The sequence below is a fragment of the Terrapene carolina genome, unplaced genomic scaffold (assembly GCF_002925995.2).
Source record: "Terrapene carolina triunguis isolate 2854851 unplaced genomic scaffold, T_m_triunguis-2.0 Scaffold189, whole genome shotgun sequence".
NCBI lineage: Eukaryota > Metazoa > Chordata > Testudines > Emydidae > Terrapene > Terrapene triunguis.
This window is the reverse complement of record NW_020664540.1, coordinates 9435486-9459173: the sequence shown is the minus strand read 5'-3', so window position 1 is coordinate 9459173 and position 23688 is coordinate 9435486. Positions and strand designations below refer to the sequence as shown.

General features: G+C 45.2%; 1 protein-coding gene across 2 annotated transcripts in view; it reads left to right on the top strand.

The window, feature by feature from the left end:
- The window catches only part of DAAM1 (dishevelled associated activator of morphogenesis 1), a 179292-nt gene that overhangs the window by 86218 nt on the left and 69386 nt on the right, over nt 1–23688 (top strand). For both annotated transcript variants that reach the window (XM_024214645.3, XM_024214644.3), the window contains exon 3: nt 3572–3661. In XM_024214645.3, the coding sequence (XP_024070413.1) occupies nt 3572–3661 (90 nt within the window). The remainder of the gene's footprint in view (nt 1–3571; nt 3662–23688) is intronic.

Below are 23688 nucleotides of genomic sequence, written 5' to 3'. Positions count from 1 at the left end.
TCATTTGTTGCCACATGTTATTGACTTAAACATGCCTCTTTCAAGTACAATGTAGGATGTCATGGCGTAGGTGTTTCTGAGTAACGCAGTGCTGTGTTCTACAGTTAAATGCTGGAAGTTGAATACAGTGAGACGTACTGTGTTAAGGATAAATAAACGTTTACAACTTGCAAATGTATCAAAAAATCTATAGTCTACTCACCCACCGTGTGTTCTACTCTCACCACCACGACCACCTTCTTTTCCTCTGGCCCTTTTGTCAGACTAATCCTCCTTTGTTTTTTGTCAAAATGCCTAAACTCAAAACACATTTTTTCAAGTCGGCTCAAAATGAAAAGTTTCAACCGAACTTGACATTTTTCGATTACTGAAAACTTTTGGAAAAGTTTTTTTTTGGTTTTGGTTCAACCCCCTGAAACAAAACTTTTTTTTTTTTTTTTTTTCAAATTTTCAGAATTGCTCGGGAACCCAAAACATCCATTCTTCACCCAGTTCTATCTTTGTCTTAATCTCTATTTCCACTTAGGTCAATAAATCTTGACTTCTGCACAAGTTGTTTACAATGTGGTAAATATTATTGAGTCTAACGTTAAAATATAAAGCAATGGCAGTCTACAAAGCATACCTCATGGGAGTTGTAACTTTAAAAACAGTCTCCCATGCTGAGCTATTGGTTAGACTTGTGCAACCATTTTCATAACATTTATTATATCCGTGTGTAGAGGCCCCACCTGGAATCAATGCCCCATTGTGCTGGGCACTACACACACACATAGTAAGAGGCTGTCACTTTTTCCAAAGAGCTTTACAGTCTAAATAAACAAAACAGACAAAGGATGAGAGAGAGGAAGTATTAACTCTATTTTACAGATGAGGTGCTGAGGCATTGAGATTGTGACGTGACGCAGGTTATAGAGGGAAGCCTGTTGCGGAGTCAAATATTGAGCCTTGATTTCTCAAGTCCCAGTCCTTTCCTTAGCCATAACATCGTCACAGATTTCAGTGGATGCTGGATCATGCCCTAATGCAGGGCTTGTCGATTGTGTGTGGTTAAAAAAAGATGGGAGGTGGTTGTTGTTTTGTTTGCTCTTTTGTGCTTGGATTTGTATTCCTTTCTCTTTCCCTTATCAACTTATTTTGCTTAATAGAATTTTTTTAACTGTAATGATTGCTGTAGTAATCGGTGCTTCTAGAAATCCAGAACTTTATTGTAAATCTTCTTGCACGTACTAGCAAAGTCAGTTTGCGCATTGATTTGAACACATGATCAATAAATGTAAGACTTAAAGCTCCTCAATGGGTGTGTAATTGAAAATGTTCCAGGATACCTGTTCTGAACTGGACTAATGTCCTTGGGAAGTGAAATCAAATATGTGCAATAGATTTTTAGATAAACTTGTATCCAGCTCACTTTTGACTATTTTCCCCCTTCTACCCACTAGAAGTGTACTGTAAGTGAATAGCATTGTGATGCACAATAGCTTCTACCAAAGGAGGTGTGCAATGGTAAAGCATCAGTTTTTAAAACTGTTTCCTTTTTACTGTAATAAAAAAAGCCAGGGTACATGCCTCTGTACAGGGTGACTTGTAATAGAACTGGTGTGCTTTGTGCATGCATGGCCATAGTTTTTGGGTTTTGTTTTACAAGACGTAGACTTACTTTCCTATATCCTTGATTATACTGAATGGAATGTGTGCCTGGATTATACCAGCTGGAGTGCTGCATGTAGGGCTGCCAGCCCTCCAGGTTTGTCCTGGAGTCTCTAGGAATTAAAGGTTAATCTTTAATTAAAGATGGTCATGTGATGAAAGCTCCAGGAATACGTCCAACCAAAATTGGCAACCCTAGCTGCATGGCTTGTAAATTCTTTGAGGCGGGACCATTATTTTTGTTCTGTGTTTGCACTGTGCTCAGGACAGTGGGGCCCCGATCCCTGAATGGGCCCCAGGAGGCTGCCACCTTACAAAAAAACAAATAATTTTATTAATAAAAATTAAAATTCAGTTAGACAAACTCTTGTAGGCTAAAAAAGCTGCAGAGCTTGTGTCTCAGATCCTGAGGTTGATGCACGCACTGGTCTGTTCCTGGGGCCATTTGTAATGTGGATGGTCAAAATGTCTAACTACAGCACGAAAACATCCATCAGACAACAAGATTTTAGGCTGTGTCAGATTCTCTGATGAAAATCCACATCCCTAGAATCAGTGTTCACTTTGGAAAAACACCTTTCTGCTCTGCCTGGACACTGATTTATTTAATTTCCCGATAAAAGCCTTGACGTACGTCTAGCTGCCGGAGACCATGATGCTGTGAGAATGTTCTAGTCTCCTGATGACTGGCATGTTTCTTAACGAGACTTGAAAGTAAAAATAGATGGTTTCTCCATAAGCAAAAAATGTGGCCAACCTAATGGCTGTCTTAAACAAAACACCCTAGCACAACGGGAACTCTAGGGCAGTGGAGCATCTCTTCATGAATTTATTGATGATAAAAATACAGCTTATATTTCCAGCTCTTGCCAATGGAGTTGGGCAAGAGGGAGGACTCTTTCTGTGGCACACTGAACTCAGGTACTAGTTTCAGGATGATACCGTGTTCTTTTTCAGGTCACAACCATGGTCTGCCTTGAGCTCCATAGGTCTTCCAGTTGCAAAGCAGAGTAGACAGAGTGGTGAGATACAGGAGACTTCTGCAGCAAATCTGGTAGATTATTGAAGTGAGTTCTCGCATCCCTTGTACGGCCATGCTCATACGACCTCTGGGCACTGGAATGAACTCTGGAGTTTTGGGTTCAATTCCTGCCCCTATCACAGCCTTTCTATGTGCCCTTGGGCAAGTCACTTACCTTTGCTGTGCATCAGTTCCCCATCTGTAAAATGGGGATACCACCAGTTCCTTTCTCCAGCAATTTGCTGGTCCTGTGTGTTAAGACTGTAAGGTCTTTGGGATTGATGCTGGCTCTTGCTATGTGTTTGTACCGCACCTAACACAGTGGGGCAGCAATCTTGGTTGGGCCTTCTAGGTACTGCTGTCATACAAATAATAAGAATGTGGATGATTGGAGTAGTCTGCTTCCATGAGGATATGTAGAGTAGAAGTGATTATTCAAGTTGGCTGGGAAGGTCCTAGTTACCCATTCTGCATCATGCTTGTCTTAGACATATTACTTCATATGGAGCTTTAACTCTTCGTTCTATACAGTTCCTTTCAGCCTGCTGTAATATATAGGAAGTTTGGGTCCAACTCTTGCTTAGATGGGTGTACTTGGTAAAATGCATGTCTTTCTAAATGTAATAAAGATGTTTTCCAGAAGGAACTGTGCAAAGAGTTTTACATCCTACTTGCTCCTGGAATCCAGCTGTGATGCCAAAGTCAAACAGAGCTCATGAATAGTAAAGATAATTATCATTATTGATCCTGACAAATCAATAGTCTTTGGGAGGGAGGGAAGTTATGTGGCAGTCATTATGTTATGTTGTAGCTCTCCATTGACTTACATTACCTACCTGATTTTTATTTATTTTATTTATTTGTGATTAAAATTCTGTGTGTTTGTGTTTTTGCCCCTAGGATGAACTTGACCTCACAGACAAACACCGAGAAGCCATGTTTGCACTTCCGGCAGAAAAGAAATGGCAGATCTACTGCAGTAAGAAAAAAGTAAGAGACTTTGGTTCTGTGTGTGAGAGAGAAATGGATGTGGGTTTGTCTTCTATATTCCTTATTTTCTGGAAAAGTTCTCTAAAATTTATTAGAAAGCAGTAACCTTTCTATAGGGCTTGTTGAATCATCCCGTAGGGTTGAATAAGAATGCATCTGTTTTATGGAGTACTAGAGAATGTCTCAGGAAAAAAATATAGAAAGCATCTTCCTGCCTGCTAAATTCTTTAGTATTTTAGAGTAACTTCTACAAACTCTGATCTATTTCTGTAGGACTCTAATGGTTTTTTATCCCTTTTAAGTTCTAGAAGACTTCAGTGTAAAGGATGTTTGACCCCCTGCCCTCCCCCAATTAAATATAGATCTCACTCCCCCTCCTCCCCCGATGAGAATTGTAGAATATCAGGGTTGGAAGGGACTTTAGAAGGTTATCTACTCCAACCCCCTGCTCAAAGCAGGCCCAATTCCCAGACAGATTTTTGCCCCGATCCCTAAGTGATCCCCTCAAGGATTGAACTCATAACCCTGGGTTTAGCAGGCCAATGCTCAAACCACTGAGCTATCCCTCCCTCCAAGGTCTTGAAATTGCCACAAACATCTTTCTAGCCAGGCAGGAGTGGGGCGGAAACTTTACAGTGTTGAAGTCTCTTGCTCTTGGCTAGAAGAGTTTCTGCTGAATTATTCACACAACAGTTGTACTCTCCCCTACCCGCCTTTGCACTGCTGTTGTGATCTGCAGCTCCACCAGCCGTCAGAGGGTGGTCCCAAGAATCCAGTCCTGATTTTTCACGATGGCAGGCTCTGTTGAAATAGCTTTCTGTTTTCATTCTCAAAACCTGCTGACTTGAATATGAATTTGAGATTAGTATTGCAAAAATATAGGAATTCCAGACTGGATCAGACCTGAGGTTCATCTAGTCTAGTATCCGGTCTCTGGCAGTGGCCATCACCGGATGCTTTGGAGGGCAGTGTAGGAACCCCCCAGTAGGCAAATGTGGTTAATCTGCCCCTGAGGCTAGGTCTCTTTCGGGTTTCTTGTTAGCGACTGGCTTAAGCCCCGAAGTCTGAGGTTTAATATTCCTTTCAAAGTTTTGCTGTCATATGGCTATCAAGAATAATTAGTCTCTTTGTAGAATCTTGTTCTTGGACTCAATGACTTCCAGTGTCGGTGAGTTCCACAGTCTAATTACACATTGTTTGAAAGAGTTTTTTCCATCAGTTTTGAATTTGCCACCTTTTAATTTAATTGAATGTCCCCTTGGTCTTGTGTTACGAGACAGAGAATGATCTCCCTTTCTCCAAAAAATGTTGAAGTAAACACTGGCTGCATTATGGAAGACCTGGAAAAATCCGCTGTACAGTAGGTGGGTGGGAAGTTTTATAGGGCATAAAGGGTGAGATGGTAAGGTATAGTCCAAACAAGACTGAATATAAATTGTATACCTGACTGCTTTCAATATGAAGTTTGTCATCTTCCAGGTGATTGATGGCCCCCACATATCTTACACTGAAATCTTCTAGAACTAAAAAGGGATAAAGCCAATAGGGTTCTACAGAATTAAAATAAAGTGACTCTGATAAAAGACCAAGACTGTCATTAAATCACCAATTCATTAATAAAGAAATTGGCTGAAGCCGTGTTAATTGGCCTGTGGGCACAATAGAATCCAGATACGATACGGCACTGGCTGCATTTTCCACGTCTGATGGAGTGAAATCTTGATGCCCTCCTAATGGGCACACAAATGCAAAGTTCAAATTTACGCACTAGTGGCATGAGCACATCTGCTAGTGCTATTAAATTTCCTGTTAGAAAATGGAGTATAAGTGAGATACAGCTATATTTCTAATGTAGCTGCTCCAGGTAACCAGCATTGCAGGGTAAGGGCAGTCAAAGAGCTGTTTTGTTTTCAATAATAATGATATTGTCTTCTAACAACTGAACAACTTATAAAACTGAGAAGGGAGGAGGCTGGCTTTGAAGTGATGTTACAAAATATAGCGCCATCACTTAAATAGCTCTTCTATTGACCTGATCACTCCCCACCACAGTTGCCATTAATCGTGGCATTGGGAGGGGAGGGGAAGGGAAAGACAACTTCATGCCCTTGAAATGATGCCACTAAGGCATTTTAAAAAAAACTTTTCCCCCTTTTCTTCCCAACAGCCATCTTCTCGTCCTACTCGTGTTCGTTAGCCTAATGTTCTGGTGGCCCATGATTTATTCAGTGCATTAACTCATTCCTCACACTGGTCAGATCAGAGGTGGGCAAACTATGGCCCGCTGGCCACATCCAGCCCGCGGGACCGTCCTGCCCGGCCCTTGAGCTCCCGGCTGGGGAGGCTCACCCCCAGCCCCTCCCCTGCTGTCCCCTTTCCCCCGTAGCTACGCCGCCGCGTGGGCAGCGCTCTGGGCGGTAGGGCTGCGAGCTCCTGCAGCGCAGCGCGGCAGCATGTCTGGCTCCGGCCGGGCAGCGCGGCGGCCAGACATGCTGCTCTGAGCGGCATGGTAAGGGGGCTGGGGCCGGGGGGTTGGATAAGGGGAGAGGGGTCTCGGGGGGACAGAGAGCAGGGGGTGGCTGGATGGGCGGAGGTTCTGGGGGGGGGTTATGGTCAGAGGATGGGGAATGGAGGGTTGGATAAGCATGGGGGGGCCTGTCAGGGTGTGGATAGGGGTCAGGGCAGTCAGGAGACAAGGAGTGGGAGGGGGTTGGATGGGTAGGGGGTTCTGAGGGGGCAATGAGTGAGTGGGAACTGGGAGGGGTTGGATGGGGGGGGGCAAGCTGTTTGGAGAGGCACAGCCTTCTCTACCTGGCCCTCCATACAGTTTTGCAACCCCAATGTGGCCCTCGGGCCAAAAAATTTGCCCACCCCTGGGTTAGATGATGAATCTCTCTTCTTCTCTCCGACCCCTCCTCCCCAGTTATCCTCTTGTACTTTGTACTGACACGGCTTTAAAGTGCTAGCTCAGTAATGAGTGCGGCAAGTCAAATCTAGGGATGGGTTCACCCTGGGGAGTTTTGGATTCACAACAGAGCTCACTAACCTTTTCCTCTCTCCCCCCACGGACCCTCCCCTCCCTGTAATTTTAAACTGAGGAGAGCTGCCAGAGTTCAGATGTGCTGAGAGAGAGACGGGTCTGATCCGATATAAGATAGTGGTCTACTTGCAGCTCATACCGTGTGTCTGGTGTTTCTAAGGCACCTAGGATTTAAACCATCTGGGCAGGAATTCTGCTACACCCCTTTGTTGTGGGTGGTCTCCTCTAAGCAGAGTACAGTCTTAGATGTTTTTGAGCCCATGATGCTAGTGGGTTAAAAATGAGTGTCCATGCGTCCCTAACAACTTCTTTTTGTTAGGGAGACAAATTCTTCTACTTGTTACATAAAACTCCCCTCCAGTGGTGGCTTCCAGGGCTCAGCGATGCACCCAAACATGTTGTTTTGTTTTTGTTTTTTTCCCCACTTTTGGACAATGCTTTATAGAGAAGGTCCCTGAAAGGGTTAAATCTTGAGGTGGCGAGCTCATGTCTGGCCATGGAGTTCTAGAATGCCAGGGGTCATGGAATTTGACAACTGGACTCCTCACCTGTGCCAGCAGTAATGTGGTGGATCCATGGCATACCAGTAATTTTTCAACCTTGCTGTAAAAGTTGGCCCTGAAATACCAGAGATTTCTGGGGTCCTCTCATAAATTGCATCCTCTCTCTTTTTAAAGGCATAACACTGATATTGTATACTATTCAATGGCACCAACTCTTTCCTTCGTGATGTTAGGCCAACAGAAGGCTTATACTGCTCTTGTAGGATTAAGTTTGAAGCCTCTAGTGAATAACATTGAAATCTATCATACAATAGGACTAAAATGTCTCTGGTTTAAATTTGAGAGGAGAAGAGAAGTTAACAAATGAATAGGCATAGTTCTTAACCAGCAAGACAACAAGAAGAAAATGCTGGTTCATCACTGCCTCCAGGTTTGATGGTGTCATACACAGGCACATCTGGATAAGCACAGGAGCAATTAAGTCTTAAATCAAGCACAGCCCTATAATTATATGGTGTATGGAGCCTACGTGTTATCTAATCTGTTGGAGTATGGTTTTGCTGGGACTAACGTACTCTCTTCTTTCCCTGTTCCAGCACATGCACGCTTTACAAATTGTGTGTAACAGTTTGACTTCACAAGGATTTTTAAAGTAACTGATCACAGAAATATATTGGGTCTTAAAAATGTAATCCTGTGGAGCAATCGGATTGCAGCAATCCTGGGTTACGTTCAGGTACCCTGCTGTCCTCCCTAATCTGGTGGTTCTTATACACCCCCACTCTGAACATGTGACAACCCTGACTGTCTGGGTTAGCCACAGAGTATGTGAGGAATCTTCTTTCCAAGTAAATAGTAGCATGTAGTAGATCTGAGGGAGGGAATAAATGCTGCAGTTTTTCCCATCCCTCTATCACTAAAATGACTGAAATTGTACATACAAATGCTTTTAACGGGTAGGTATAGATTCTAGAACAGTGGTCACCCACCAGTCGATCGTGGAGCCTCGGCCCATCGATCGCAATCTCCGGGCCGCTAAAAGTCCGGCAGTGCAGCGGGGCTCAGGCAGGGAACCGGCCAATGGGAGCTGCAGGGGCGGCCCAGGCAGCGCACAGAGACCCGCTGCCCCCCTCCGCCCCAGAGGCTGCACGCAGAAATGTGGCAGCAGCCAGCCGCTTCCAGGAGCGGTGTGGGGCCATGGCAGGCAGCCTGCCTAAGCCCCGCTGCGCCGCTGACTGGGAGCTGCCTGTAGTAAGTGCCTCCCGGCCAGAGCCTACACTTCACACCCCCTCCTGCACCCCAGCCCAGAGCTCCCTCCCACATCCCAATCCCCTGCCACAGCCCCCTCCTGCACCCCAACACTCTGCCCCAGCCTGGAGCCCCCTCCTGCACCCAAACTCCCTCCCAGGGCTTGCACCCCTCACTCCTGCACCCCAACCCCCCTGCCCCAGGTTCAGCCAATGCACACCCCACCTTTGAGAATGTTGCATTGATTTGTGACAATCCCTGAAGGATTTTGGATCTATAAACCACAAATGACACTAATAAGTAAAACTCATGAAATGTCCAGTGGATTCTATGAGATTAGATGCAGTGTGACCATATGACGCCTGCACCCAAACTCCCTCCCAGAGCTTGCTCGCCTCACTCCTGCACCCCAACCCCCTGCCCCAGGCTCAGCCTGGAGCCCCCTCCCACACTCCGAACCCCTCAGCCCCAGCCCTGAGCCTGCACCACCTCCCAACCCCAACCCCCTGCCCCAGCCTGGTGAAAGTGAGTGAGGGTGGGGGACAGCGAGAGACGGAGGGAGGGGGGAATAGGGTGAGCAGGGCGGGGCCTTGGGGAAGGGGCAGGGTCTTGGGAAAGGGGCGAGGTAGATCCTAAATTGATCTTAAGTTCAAAAAGTGATCTTGTGGGTAAAAAGGTTGGAGACCACTGTTCTAGAAGGAAGAAATTTCACATGTTTTAAAATAATTCAGTAGAGACCGTTTTATATCTGGGATGCCTTAGGCGTTGAGATTTCATGGTGAGGATTGCAGGTAAACAATCTAAACAGAATTGTTGATTCTGATCAGCCGCTTTGTTAGAAATCTCGCTTGTGTATTTTAAAAAAATAAATGCAAACCATCTACATGCTAGTCTCGAATATCTGGCTCCTCAGCAAAAAGTTGAAAGGTCTCTGATATTCTCTAGATAGAAACACATTCTGTTTTTCAGCAGGGGAAGGGATACTCCATGGATTAGGACTGGGGCTTACCTAGGTCGCCTTAAATTGCTAAGCGCAATCAGAGTGGCCAAGGTAGTCACGTGACTTTAAAAACTCAGAATATGTTGAATTTTATGATTTAATAGCAAGTCGTTGTCTGCAACAACTAAAATGTAATTTAACACTGTCTCCTGCCTGGAGCCAATGAGATTGGCTCCAGCATTGTCTGACTGAATTAAGCTGATACACTTCTTGGCCAGATAGGTTCATGATTGTCAACTATGGCAGCTCTTGCACCTGTCTTTGATGGTGCTGGCTACTGTCAGAGACCAGATACTGGACTAGATGGTGTTTGGGGCTGACCTAGTATGGCAATTCCTAAGTATGGGCTCCCCATTTCTAGGGTCCCCCATCTTCCTTTTATTCGGTGCTGCTTCTCTGCTCTGACTTGAAGTAGGGTTAGATGTTCACAGTTGCAGACAGGACCAAAACAGGGCTCACTAGCAATCAACCCTCCTCAGAGAGAGCAGCGAGGCAGTGCACGTCTCAAAGTAGCCGTCTGTGAATAGACAGTGCATCGTCAGTGACCTCCTCCCCTTTGGGGTTTACTTCCAAATCACCTGTCTTTTCAGGGTCCAAAACCCAGAAGTCCATGCTCGAGCCATGGTCACATATATTCTCAGATTGGAGATAATTCTCATGGATTTACTGTGGCGCAACCTCCTGTCCCTGAACACTGTAATTTAAACATGCTGTCTGAGTCCTAAAGCTTCTGCAAATGAATGAAGTTGCATCACCCTGCAATAACTGGGCCTTACTTTAAGCCCTAACTCCACTCCACCTTCTAAGGGTATGTGTACGCTGCAGCAGGATCTGTAAATCCCGGTTTGGGTAGATGTACCCACACTAGCTCTGATTAAGCTAGCATTCTAAAAATAGCAGTGTACCTGTGGTGGCCTGGGTGGCGCCTTTATACAACTCCAGGTGAGACCTTTATCATCTATTCAGGTGGCTAGCCTGTGCCACCACCTGGGCCACTGCAGCTACTCTGCTATTGTTAGCACAGTAGCGCAATCAAAGCTAGCACAGATGCATCTACCCAAGCCAGAAATCGCACCTCCAGCTGCAACATAGCAGTATCTTCAGTTGTAGCTGGAATCTGTTTTGGCCTGAAAGGCACTGGCCTATGGAGGACTCTGCTATGCCATGGGACCCTGGATGTGGACTGTGGCAGCTGTTGAGGAGGTATTGGTTTGCACTAGAGTCACAAAGGCATGTGATACCCCCTTCAAAGTCACGTGTGCACAAAACAATGAAGCACCAACAGATGTGCCAAGACTTTTGTCAACTACCACAGCATTAAAAAAAAAAAAAAAAGAGGCTGGAGCATTTCAGAGCCCTGAGAACGCTGGCTTCTGTGACAGGAATGTGACACCCATTCCCAGCTTCTGGCAAACGGAGGCTCAGGACGCTCAGACACTCACGAAACCCTTAACTTTTATATTTGAAGGGTGGGGAGGGGAGAGTTAGCAGATGTAGACTGGCATTGATGGCCTAATTTTCCGAGGGGTTGTCTTCAACCTACAGACTTCGGCTTCAGATCAGTCACTGTGCAGCGTGTACATGACAGGCTCATCTGAATGACATGATGTGAGACTGCACTGCGCCCTCACTGGAAAGCTGAGGTGTAACCCTTGGGGTGGGAGCAAGGCTTTGCATGATCTTATCGGTACCCACACAACCTTGCCGCATGACAGTCCCAGTGCAGCAGATGCTCCTCCTGACTTGCAGCAGCTGTAGCCACCATATTGGATTCACAGGGTTTTCTGGCTCTCTCACAACTGGCTGCTTTGATTCTTAAACTGATGGTGCTGAAAGTATCACAAGATGGCAGCCGATGAGAAACAAAGCAACCTGACTTAGAGGGATTTGAATTGATTATTTAATGAGAGCCATGTAGGGGAGGGAAAAAAAGAAAAAGCCATGTTATGTACAATAGCAAGCCTGTGGGCAGTGACCCAAAAAGGGAGTGGAGCATGCATTAAATAGAACAGTCGTGCAGCACTCGGATCGGGAAAGGGATTTAAGGATTATTGTAGAAAGATCCTTTGAAGTTGTCAGTCCAGTGTATGGCTACAATAAAGAAGGGAAAAGAGGAAACGGAGGTGCATCAACAGAAGGATAAAATACAAATTTAAAAGTAATATTATCGGACAAAGACTTGTTTTATAACTAATCTAAAACACTTTCTTCTCTGATGTTCCCTTACTCCTAGAAAGGACATTGCTAGAAAGTGTGGGGAGGGAGGGGAGCGAGTCCAGCTTTTAAGTTTTTTGGCAAAACGTCATGGCTCATTTCAGCTGAAGTACAAACTTCAGACTGTTGAAGAGCTCCCAAGTCAGATGGGGAAATGCAGGCTTCATGCAGAACCTGATCTCTCTCACACAACCATGTGGAATGGGCTGCTAGCTAGAATCTGCTGTAACAAATACAGTAGCGCTATGACTTTTTAAAGCTAGCTCTCTGGTCACCTACAACATTTGTAAAAGCAGAGTGGGGGTTGGGAAGGAATGAAACATAAGCTGAAGAGACGGTACGACTCAGAGCAGTATTAGTAATGTGATTTTTAAAAGTGCAAAGACATCTTAGTGCAATTAATATCAGGTGCAAATAAGTGAAATATTGAACAGTGCAATTAAAGCCTACATTTGAAATCTAAAATCTAAAGTCTGGATTCTACTGTAGTATAAATTGGAAACCACTAAGTGCAGAGAAGATTTTGAAGAAGAATGGGGTAAATAGAAAAGTGATGATTCTCAAATGATTCCCCTTCCCCCAGCCAAATGGCCTTTTTTTCCTAAGTGCCTTTCACCTGTATCTCTGGGGATCTTCATATTCTGGTTAACAATTGTGTTCATATCTTTATCCGGTGGCTCATTTAGGTAGTTTGGCGAGATATCTGTATCTCCTTCACTTGAAAACCATTTTCACTGTGGTACTGGAGACTGACAAAGATGATATTAAAAAAAAAAATCACTTGGAATTTTGCCCTGTTTAGTCATCTGGGTTGAATGAAAAACATTTCACGGCCTGTTTGCATCCTGAATATGCCTACAATTGTTGTTGTTACAACAGGTTGAAATATTATGCCAGATGCAGCATTCTGCAGATGATATTTTAACTTTTCTCACTGCTAGTTACAGAAAATGGCTGTTTACATGGCTGGGGGTGTTTTTCAATAGGAAATGTTTGTAGTTCTTATCTTTAAAGGTAATTCCCTTTTTAGTTCCAATCACAACACACTCTTTTGTTTAAGAGAGGTTTTCCCAGTCTCCAGCCAAAAACTGCATCTGTTAGCAATCTTTTGGATTTTAAACTGAAGCTTTTTAAACAATGAACCTTCTGACCATGAAGGCATCTGGTCATGCTGTATTTGCTTATTGTTAGCATAATTTTTAAACCTTGGGAAAAGCAAGGCGTGTGTGTGTGGGGGGGGGGGGGAGTTAGCATTAGAGAAAATAGTCTGGTGTATAATGCAATCTGCCGATCTGGATGCTGGGGTTATCAGATCAAGGAGCAATCCTATTAAATTTCAGCACTTGTGCTAGCAGTATCATTTTAAAAGCATTTGGCATTGTAGTGGAGAACATCATTAGTTGCATGTTGATTAAATGGACACCTTCTGAAACTAAATGGCTGGGGTGAAGCTAAATATTTAGAGGGCCAATGTGGGCAAAATTCTCTGCTAGTGCAAACCTGGCACAGTTCCACTAACTTCAGTGGAGCAGTGCCCGTTTTAAACCACTAGAGAATTTGGTCCTGTCAGTTTAAAAATCATACCCGCTGCTGTCTGAACACTTTTTCAAACGTATTTTTGTTACATTCCCCCCCTTTCCTCCATCATCTTTCAGTGTTGCCAACTCAGATTTGTATCTCAATTTTAGTTTGCTTTGTGAATTTGTCAGCATTGGGTATGTAGTCAGTTTCACTCTCTGCTCGCTTGTTTTGTTTGGGTCTTTAAAAAGCAACAAGGGAGAGGGAAATTATTTGGCAAAAAAAGAATGTGATTGCAAAGCCAGAAGATATTTGCAGAGGCAGGTGATGTACCTGAAGCTACTTTTAATTCATTTTCTAAAATATTGGCTGTTTTTTCTTAAACTTCAAGAAGATCTTTCAAGACTTCTGTGGCTGGATTGCTACATAGCGCTCTCATAGCACCGTGAAGGGGTCCATATAAGTATACAGATATTTGACTGTATGTCGAGGGATGCCACTGTCACAATTGCAGGGCTAGCTGCATCTCTGTCCCCTTCCTGAGCAGAGACCCAGTGTCTCGGATCTGTGGACCTCATTATTTCAACAAAGGAAATTTTCAGGTAAGGCACGGATACATTTTCCCGTTCTGGTCTCTCCCCGTGCATCTCCTCAGGCCTTTAGCTCCTCTGCGGTGGACTTTTGTAATTCCCCCACTCCTGGATCAGGCCCGGGTCTGCTGTACCAGCCGTTCTTATCCTGCAAGTCTGACTGAGTTTGTGCATGCGCAGTTCTTTCCTTTGGGAATCTGTGGCCAGTGGTGTATACTGACCAGACAGCCTTTTTAAAACAAAGCATTGTTTGTTTTAGAAGTAGGAACAAATCACTTAGAGAAGAAAAGGTGTGTGGTTTTGTTTTTTAAAATAACACAGGCTGCATACACGCCTGGCTTATCTAAAGGCTTACCGTCCTCTGATGGCAACGTGCGCAGGCCTGACTGCCCCAGACACCCCAGCAGGTGCCTGCATCTCAGTCTGGTTCCCCCTTTCTCTGAGTCCCTTTTTAAACCCTGCTATTGTACTTTTGTTCTTCTTGTTCCTGGGCTTTGAACCCTTCCTGATCTAAGCCAGTTTGGCAGGTTGGCTGGAAAGGGAGGTGAAATCATCAAAGTTAGTAGTTCTGGCATTGTCCTGTAGCATCTCTCAAGTATTTGCTCAGAGGTGGCTATTTTGAGCCATTCTTTTCCTTCCTGCCTGTTTCTCCAGACAGCTGTCTATCGAGTTAGCCCAATGAATTCATACAGTAAATATCCCAATAAACAGGGCAATATACGGTGTTCATAAATTATTACAGAGCAGCTCCAAATCCACCACAACCACAACGCAGGCTGTCTGCACTGTACTTGTCAGGCAAAGGGTATTACCGGCAGACACAGCAGTTAGTTCATCGCAACCCAGCTGCTTCTCCTCCCTTCTCCAGGCCTTGCTTTTGTTCATTTTGGAGATGCTAATTTAGCACTTGCCAGAAACGAAGCCTCTTGGGTTCACTGCTAGATGGAAGTGCTGTGGCCAAAGGGCAACCAAACGCTCTTCAGTCGTGTTGGGATCGGGGTGTCTGAAGGGAGTTGTCTGAAGCTTTGATCTGAGGACGAGGGTGGTAGTTACAAAACGTAAGGGAACTTCAGGGTAGTCTTTATTATGCTGCTGGTGTAGTTGTCTACATTCTATGCAGGTTGGGGTGAGCGGTTTGTCGTAGAGCTGCTGCGAATGTCAGAATGAAAGACCGCTTTAGGAAGAGCCTGGATGATGGCCCAAATTTTGCGTGTGCGCATGTCATGGCGAGCGAGACTCTACAAGTTCTGAACAGGGTGGTTGAACAAACTGTTTTGTGCTGGTCACTAAGCTGCTGTGGTGATGGGTGCTTTAGGAATGCCTAGAGAACAGCAGCCAGCGAGCCGTTGATGCAGAGTGGTAAGAAAGTGAGAGGCGGAGACTTGCTGGATGACAGGTTTCAGAGGGGTAGCCGTGTTAGTCTGTATCAGCAAAAACAACTAGGAGTCCTTGTGGCACCTTAGAGACTAACAGATTTATTTGGGCATAAGCTTTCATGGGCTAAAACCCACTTCATCAGATGCATGGAGTGAAAAATACAGTAAGCAGTGTATATATAATTACAGCACATGAAAAGATGGGAGTTGCCTTACCAAGCGGGGGGTCAGTGCTAACGAGGCCAATTCAATTAAGGTGGAAGTGGAAATTAGTTAGTCTCTAAGGTGCCACAAGGACTCCTTGTTGTTTTTGTTGGGAGTAGGTTCTTCTCTCCTGCAGCAGAATGAGCAAAAAGGATACAAAATGCCCCAGGAGCTAAGTAGGTGGGAGATGTGAATGGGGTGTACAGAGTAGATTAAAATTCAAATCACATTTGTAGCAAAGCTGCACCTCATTTATAAGATGTGGCATATGATGAAAACAAAACTGTCACCCACTGCCCTGCCAGTGCACATCCACCAGGGCATACGGACTATTGACCTTCCTCTGAAAGTGCTAATGAGGCACCTAGTCTCATTGCTACTTCCCCCGAGGCAGTGAGATTGAGTACATTTGTTAATTAGACTTGTACAGTAGCAGTTACCAATGACTTTAGCAATGGTGTGAAACCGAGCTCACAGTATCTGTCAATTTCACACTGCAAAGAGAAGCAGGCAGAGAGCGACCGCACTGTGCAAGAGCTCATTTGGATCATAGTCCATTTCATCTTCATTTGCCAGATCACTGGAAGCCCGAATGGAAAGAAATTTAGAGGGATAGAGGAGACAGAGAGCAACAAGCTTGTTCAGATAGTTTTGGTAGAGTTTGATGTCCTATAATTTTTGCAACAAACACTATGTGTGTGACAAACGGATCATTTGCTTGAAATGCTTTACAATAAATATTACAAATTGAAACAAGCAACTGATTATGCTACACAGTGTTTAATATACAGTAATTCACCTATTGTTTGTCTTTAAAATAGCAGTTCCTAGTAAGCAACAAAATGACACTGGATTCTGAGTGTTAGATTGGGATGTGGCCTAGCTTTTAAAAAACACGAGAGAAGGAAGCTTTCCCTCAAGCAGGAGGGACCTGTACAACCCCTTTACACTCACCTAGGGTATGTCTACACTACAAAATTAGGTCGATTTTATATAAGTCGATTTTTAGAAATCGATTTTATACAGTCGATTGCGTACGTCCACACTAAGCGCATTAAGTCGGCAGAGTGCGTCCTCACTACCGTGGCTAGCATCGACTCAGAGCGGTGCACTGTGGGTAGCTATCCCGTAGTTCCCGCAGTCTCCGCTGCCCATTGGAATTCTGGGTTAAGCTCCCAATGCCTGATGGGGCAAAAACATTGTCGCGGGTGGTTTCAGGTACATGTCGTCAGTCGCCCCTCCCTCCGTGAAAGCAACGGCAGACAATCGTTTCGTGCCTTTTTCCTGGGTTACCCGTGCAGACGCCATAGCACGGCAAGCAAGCATGGAGCCCGCTCAGCTCACTGTCACTGCTGCTGTTGCGAGCTGGAGGCTTCTGCCTCAGGCTGCTCTCCCAGCTGGCACCACTGTGCGGTCGCACCTACCCCAGCCTACCCCTTGCTCCCATGGCTCATGAAGCCTGGACAGTACTAAGGAGCAGTTCAACTATAGGCTGAGCAAGTGCAGAATGGTGGTAGAATGTGCCTTTGGACGTTTAAAAGCTCGCTGGCGCTGTTGGTCAGACCTCAGCGCAACCAACATTCCCATTGTTATTGCTGCTTGCTGTGTGCTCCATAATATCTGAGAGAGTAAGGGGGAGATGTTTATGGCAGGGTGGGAGGTTGAGGCAAATTGCCTGGCATCCGATTTTGAGCAGCCAGACACCAGGGCGATTAGAAGAGCACAGCAAGGCACGCTGCGCATCAGAGAGGCTTTGAAAACCAGTTTCATTACTGGCTAGGCTTCGGTGTGACAGTTGTGTGTGTTTCTCCTTGATGCAAACCCGCCCCCTTTGTTGATTTTAATTCCCTGTAAGCCAACCACCCTCCCTCCTTAAAATAAAGTAACTATTGTTTTGAAACCACGCATTCTTTCTTTACTACTTTAAAAAAAAAAGAGAGAGATAGAGATAACAGCCAAGGTAGCCTGGGTGGGGTGGGGGAGGAGGGAAGGACAAGGTTAATTGTAGCCACGCTAAAAATCAAACTGTTTGAATGACAGCCTTCTGTTGCTTGGGCCATCCTCTGGAGTGGAGTGGCTGGGTGCCCGGAGCTTCCCCCTCCCGCGTTCTTGGGTGTCTGGGTGAGGAGGCTATGGAACATGGGGAGGAGGGTAGGCGGTTATACAGTGGATGCAGTGGGGTCTGTGCTTTTGTTGGCTTTCCTGCAGCCCCAACAGACGCTTCATCATGTCCGTTTGCTCCCCCATTAGCCTCAGCATCACGTCCTGCCTCCGCTCTTCGCGCTCACTTCATTCTTTCCTGGCCTCTGCCACTGAATGCCTTCATGCATTAAGCTGTGCCCTATCAGTGCGGGAGGACTGCATGAGCTCGGAAAACATGTCTTCGTGAGTGCGTTTTTTTCCGCCTTCTAATCTGCAATAACCTCCGGGACGGAGATGATAGGGGGAACGTAGAAACATTCTGGGGGGACTGCATGGTCACCTGTGCTGCTGAGTTCACCACGCTGACCAAACAGGAAATGAAATTCAAAAGTTCCCGGGGCTTTTTCTGTGTACCTGACTAGTGCATCGGAGTTCAAAGTGCTGTCCAGAGCGGTCACAATGGAGCACTCTGGGATAGCTCCCGGAGGCCAATACCGTTGATTTGCATCCGCACTACCCCAAATTTGACCCAGCAAGGTCGATTTTAGCGCTACTCCCTTCATCGGGGAGGAGTACAGAAGTTGATTTTAAGAGCCCTTTAGGTCGACGGAACGGGGTTGGTTGTGTGGACGCATTCATTTTTAAATCGACCTAACGTGGCTAAATTCGACCTAACCCCGTAGTGTAGACCAGGGCTTAGTGAATTTAAAGGGACACCTACAAATATCCTCGCTCCACCCATCTAAGAAAGGGAGAACGAAGGCATTGTCCAAAGAGGCTATTAAAGAAAATGAACAAGTTGTGAGAACCTGAAGGAATTCAGGAGCTGGCCAGCTGGACACGTTCATACAGCAGTCTCATAGTATAGCCTCTGCATTCAGAAGAGAATATGTACAACCTACCTATTGAGATCACACAGTGAATAGAATCACTGGCAGAATGGCTTTCTATACCCTGAATTTCTTCTGTTCCTCCATCTGTTCTTTATAATTATACGGACAATTAACACCAGTGTGATTCATGTCTGCAATTCTTTCCTTACATTAATCAGCAGTGACAGAAAGGTTGCTATTGCAGCCCAGGGGAAAGACTAGGCAACCCCTCCTTTATCAGCTGTTGCTACTTCTGTCAGACAAGAGATCATGGATTCCAGTTCTGGCCTCCTGCTGATGCAGAACTTAGCGGTGCTGTACAGTGAGACGTTTCCACGTGTATCTAAACCAAAGGTCCCATGGCCCCTGTGTCCTGCCCAGCATTTCCCTTCTTAGTAAGATGGTACTGATGGGTGGAAAGCTGAACATAGCATTTTTAGGCAGGCCTTCAAAACCCCTTTTTGCCTTGTTTCCAGCCCCCAGCATAATTGATTCCTCCCTCTCTGCTGTTTCTACCCTGCATTGTACAAGTGAGGCGTGAAGACTTTTAAGGAGGTTAATTTGTAGGGTACATCCAGCTGTCACGGTCTCATTTTCTATAGAGGTATGTGATGGGAGGATATATAGGTGGCTCTCAGCCACCTCTTGCAGGTGTGGAATCCAGCTGCTGGTTATTTTCAGCAACTGGCTTGCCATTGTTCATATCCTTTTCCATTTCCAAGGTGATCTTCCCAGGGAAAAGGGCTAGGAACTTACTACTACTATTTAATGAAAGCTGAAATGCACCTTCCCATGTCCAGTTCCTCCCAGTCTGGGGGTGGGTGCGGGGTCTGTGGGCTCTGCAAAGCCCAGAGGTCAAAGCCTTTTGTGAGCAGTTGCTGAACACATGCTCTGCATTCGTCTGAGTCACTGCATTGCCGTTAATCCATCCCATTACTCCTGAGAAGCATTACGTGAAACGTATCGCCTGGAAACCAAACTCTGCTCCTCAGTAAGATCGCACTCGTATGCGCTCTAATTTTCACACCCAAAAAGTCACCCGCAGTGAAGTCTCTGCTCAGTGAAGACTTACGAGTTGGCTCTGCTCTTTTCGGGGGGGGGGTTCTTCCCTGTGACAGAGTGCACTCAAACACCGTCACTGGAGTACTGCAGGCATTTGCCCTGAAACATGACAGCTCAGCGACCCTCTACAAATATCTGAAGGAAGTCCACGTTGTGCTGCATTGGCCTTGTTCTTCTGTACTAAGTGACCTACGATGAGTCTGCCCGGTTGTAGCATGAATTAATGAGGTTCTGCTGCACTTAATTGAGAGGGGTCTTTAAACTGGGAGGCGGCAATAAGAGAGCCCAAGGGGGAGCTGAGAAAAGGGAAATATTTATAATTCGGCAAGTTAATTCTAAGTGAAAAGTTGTGCCTATTGTGGTGTTCAGCTTTCCTCTCTAGAGACCTTTTTGCCCCACCACTTCCTTTCAGTCCGACACAAACAGCGCTTCCATCTCCCTTTCAGCCTGGGATGCAGGCATGTGTCCTGTCTTGTATGCACATCGGCAAAAGGCAGGAAGCTGTGCTGAGCCCTTCCGACACTTCCCACAGCTGTGACGGAGCCACAGGTGCAGAGGGGAAGTTGTAACATCTGTCCAAACAGCGGGTGGCCATTGGAAGAGGGGCTGCAGTGAGGATCACCTGCACCCTCCCCTTTTTATTTCTGCCTTTATCTCCAGCTTGCTGCTGTTGCCCTGTATCTGATTCCCTGTCCCTCCTGCGAGGACGCTCAGGGTATAGTAGGGAGGGAGGAATCTAGTGGTTACATTACCCTAGCCCATCTCAACGCCTAGGCTTGTGAGGCTAAGCAGCTCTGGCATCTTTCCTGTGGCCCTCCTCTCGGGAGTGTGGAATTAGTGCTAGGAACCAAATGATGTATCTGTAAAGGAATTTTAAGTGCTCATTGCAAGGGGCAATGATCATGGGGGTGACAGACCAGGTGTCAGATATCCCTATGGGGCTGTGCGATATTGCTATGCTGTACTTCCTCAGGGCCAAATAAGACAGCTCATGCTGTGTCTCTCTAGATGTCATTGCTTTGCTACGCTATAGAATGGACCCTCTGGCCGTGCTTCAGGTTCTGGATCCTCTGAGCCTCCCAGGAAACCATCTCATTTAACCTCTGCTTGTTTTCCCTCCAGGCCTAAAATGCCAGATGGGGATGGGGTCAAGTGAAGGGTAATTGCTCATTGCCATTCAGCAGGGGAGGAGCCCCATTAAAATCAAATGACTCCAGATAGAAAGTGAAATGAGGCAAGCACAATGGGGACTGTGATAATATCTGAGGTCTGTATTCCTCATCCCCACCCCCAATCCCTGAGGATCCCCTGGAGTGTGTGTGGGGGAATACAAATACACATGCCTGCGCTGAGCTCGCTTCATGTGATCCTGAAATACAGCCGTGTAAGGGGTTGGAATGTGGAGCCTGGCTGCGGGACCGGGTAGGGTGGGAAGTGAAGGAGGGTGCCAGGTCCAAGAGAAAGTTTAGTCGGCCGGATTTAGTTACGGACTCTTGTTGGGATGGGATTCGACCAGGATTCCGGGAGTGCTCCCCTCCTGGCGTGCAGGGAGGAAGCCATGGTATCTTGAATGACCACAAGTGATCTGTACCTCAGTTAAATGCCAGGTCACCTTTGTTCCTGCTATGGTTCCAGTAGCGTAGAAGTGCCCCCCAACACCACGTGGGGCATAGCTTTTATTTATTTATTTAAGCTAGGAGAATGCAAAGTACTGACTTGTCGGTATCACGTCTCGAAGATTACAGTGAAGACATCCCTCTGAGCACTGATCAGGCCTCTGCCTTACTTGGGTTGTGATGTCCTACGTGACTGGAATTCAGGATGATGTGGCTCTAGGTGCCTATGTGTACATCATGTGGGGTACTTCTGACATCACTCTCGAAAGAGGGATTACCGTTGAAGCCTCTGGACTTCCATGTCGGTATCTGGTGACTGTAGGAACATGACTGAAACTGCCTCCTAAGATTAGCCTGAAGCATTGGTTCGCGGCCTTTGCCATACCATGATTCTATGTGGCAACAGAAAGTTTCAGGGTCCCCTGGAAAGGGATGGGTTTATGACCCCCCGCATTGATAACCCCTGGTCTACAGTTCCCCACCCTTCTTAACAAATCTTGCCCTCTTATAGTGGTCTGTGCAAAGTCACACTATGTATGATACGGTATTTTGCTCATGTTCTGAGAGCAAGTGGAAGCACATTAGAAAATGGCTTTTGATCATCCTAAAAGTTACCCAATCAGTTAGTAAGATGTGGGGACTGAGCTAAAAGGACCCAACAGTAGAAATACCCTCAATTTTAGATTTGTGTGTGTGTGTGTGTGTCCAAATACGTTAATATACCAACCAGCAGGACTGAATTGTGACCGGTGCCATTGATTGTGACAAAGACTTGACTTGAAGAAGAAATTTGTGTGTTGGTTTTATAGACACCCTTGCCTGTGAGGATGGAGGAGATGGACTGTCCTTCAAGCAGGAGATATCAGTCACTCCTGAATAAACATAGTGCAACTTGGCATGGAGAAACCTTTTACTTCCAGTGAAAGTGATGATCTCTGAGTAGCCTGGCATCAGGCACTGCTTGAATCCTCTTGGCTTTTGTCAGCCACTTGTAATTTACTAGTATGCTACTTCTAAATTCCTCCTCCTGCCCAGTTCAGCTTCCAAACTGTGGTGAGTGTGACTGCTCTAACAGCTGTGGCAAAAAGTAGCCCATGTTTCCTTGAGTAGCATATTTTTTTGCAAATAATTAGGGCTGTCAATCACAGTTAACTCAAGCGATTAAAAACAAATTAACTGGATTAAAAAATTAATAATGATTAATTGCAGTTTTAATCGCACTGTTAAACAATAATAGACTACCCATTTAAATTTATTATAAACATTTTTGGATGTTTTTCTACATTTTCAAATATATTGATTTCAGTTACAACACAGAATACAAAGTGCACAGTGCTCACTTTATATTATTATTTTTTATTACAAATATTTGCACTGTAAAGAAGATAAATAGTATTTTTCAGTTCACCTGCTACAAGTACTGTAGTGCAATCTTTGTCATGAAAGTGCAACTTACAAATGTAGAATTTTTGTTACATAACTGCACTCAAAAATAAAACAATGTAAAACTTTAGAGCTTAAAAGTCCACTCAGTCCTACTTCTTGTTCAGACAATCGCTAAGACGAACAAGTTTGTTTACATTTACGGAAGATAATGCTGCCCACTTATTTACAGAGTCACCTAAAAGTGAGAACTGGCATTTGCATGGGACTTTTGTAGCTGACATTGCAAGATACTTGTGTGCCAGATATGCTAAACATTTGCATGCCCCCTTCATGCTTCGGCCACCATTCCAGAGGACATGCTTCTATTTTGATGATGCTTGTTAAAAAAAATGTGAATTAAATTTGACTCAACTCCTTGGGGGGGAATTGTATGTCTCCTGCTCCATGGTTTTACCTGCATTCTGCCATGTATTTCGTGTTATGGCAGTCTTGGATGACCCAGCATATGCTGTTCAATTTAAGAACACTTTCACTGCAGATTTGACAAAACACAAAGAAGGTACCAATGTGAGATTTCTAAAGATCGCTCCAGCACTCAACCCAAGGTTTAAGAATCTGAAGAGCTGTCCAGAATCTGAGAGGGACGAGGTATAGAACACGCTGTCAGAAGTCTTAAAAGAGCAACACTCAGATTCGGAAACTACAGAACCCAAACCACCAAAAAAGGAGATCAACCCTCTGTTGATGGCATCTGACTCAGATGATGAAAATGAACGTGCATCTGTCCGCACTGCTTTAGATTGGATCGTTACCGAGCAGAACCTGTCAGCATGGAAAGCATGTCCCCTGGAATGGTGATCGAAGCATGAAGGGGCATACAAATGTTTAGCATATCTCGCATGTAAATACCTTGCAACACCGGATACAACAGAGCCATGCAAATGCCTGTTCTCACTTTCGGGTGACATTGTAAATAAGAAGCCGGCAGCATTCTCTCCCATAAATGTAAAGAAACTTGTTGTCTTAGCGATTGGCTGAACAAGAAGTAGGACTGAGTGGACTTGTAGGCTCTAGTTTTACATTGTTTTGTTTTTGAGTGCGGTTATGTAAAAAAAAAATTCTACATTTGTAAGTTGCACTTTCACAATAAAGAGACTGCACTACAGTACATGTATGAGGTGAATTGAAAAATACTATTTCTTTTGTTTACAAATATTTGCACTGTAAAGAAGATAAACAAAAATAATATAAGGTGA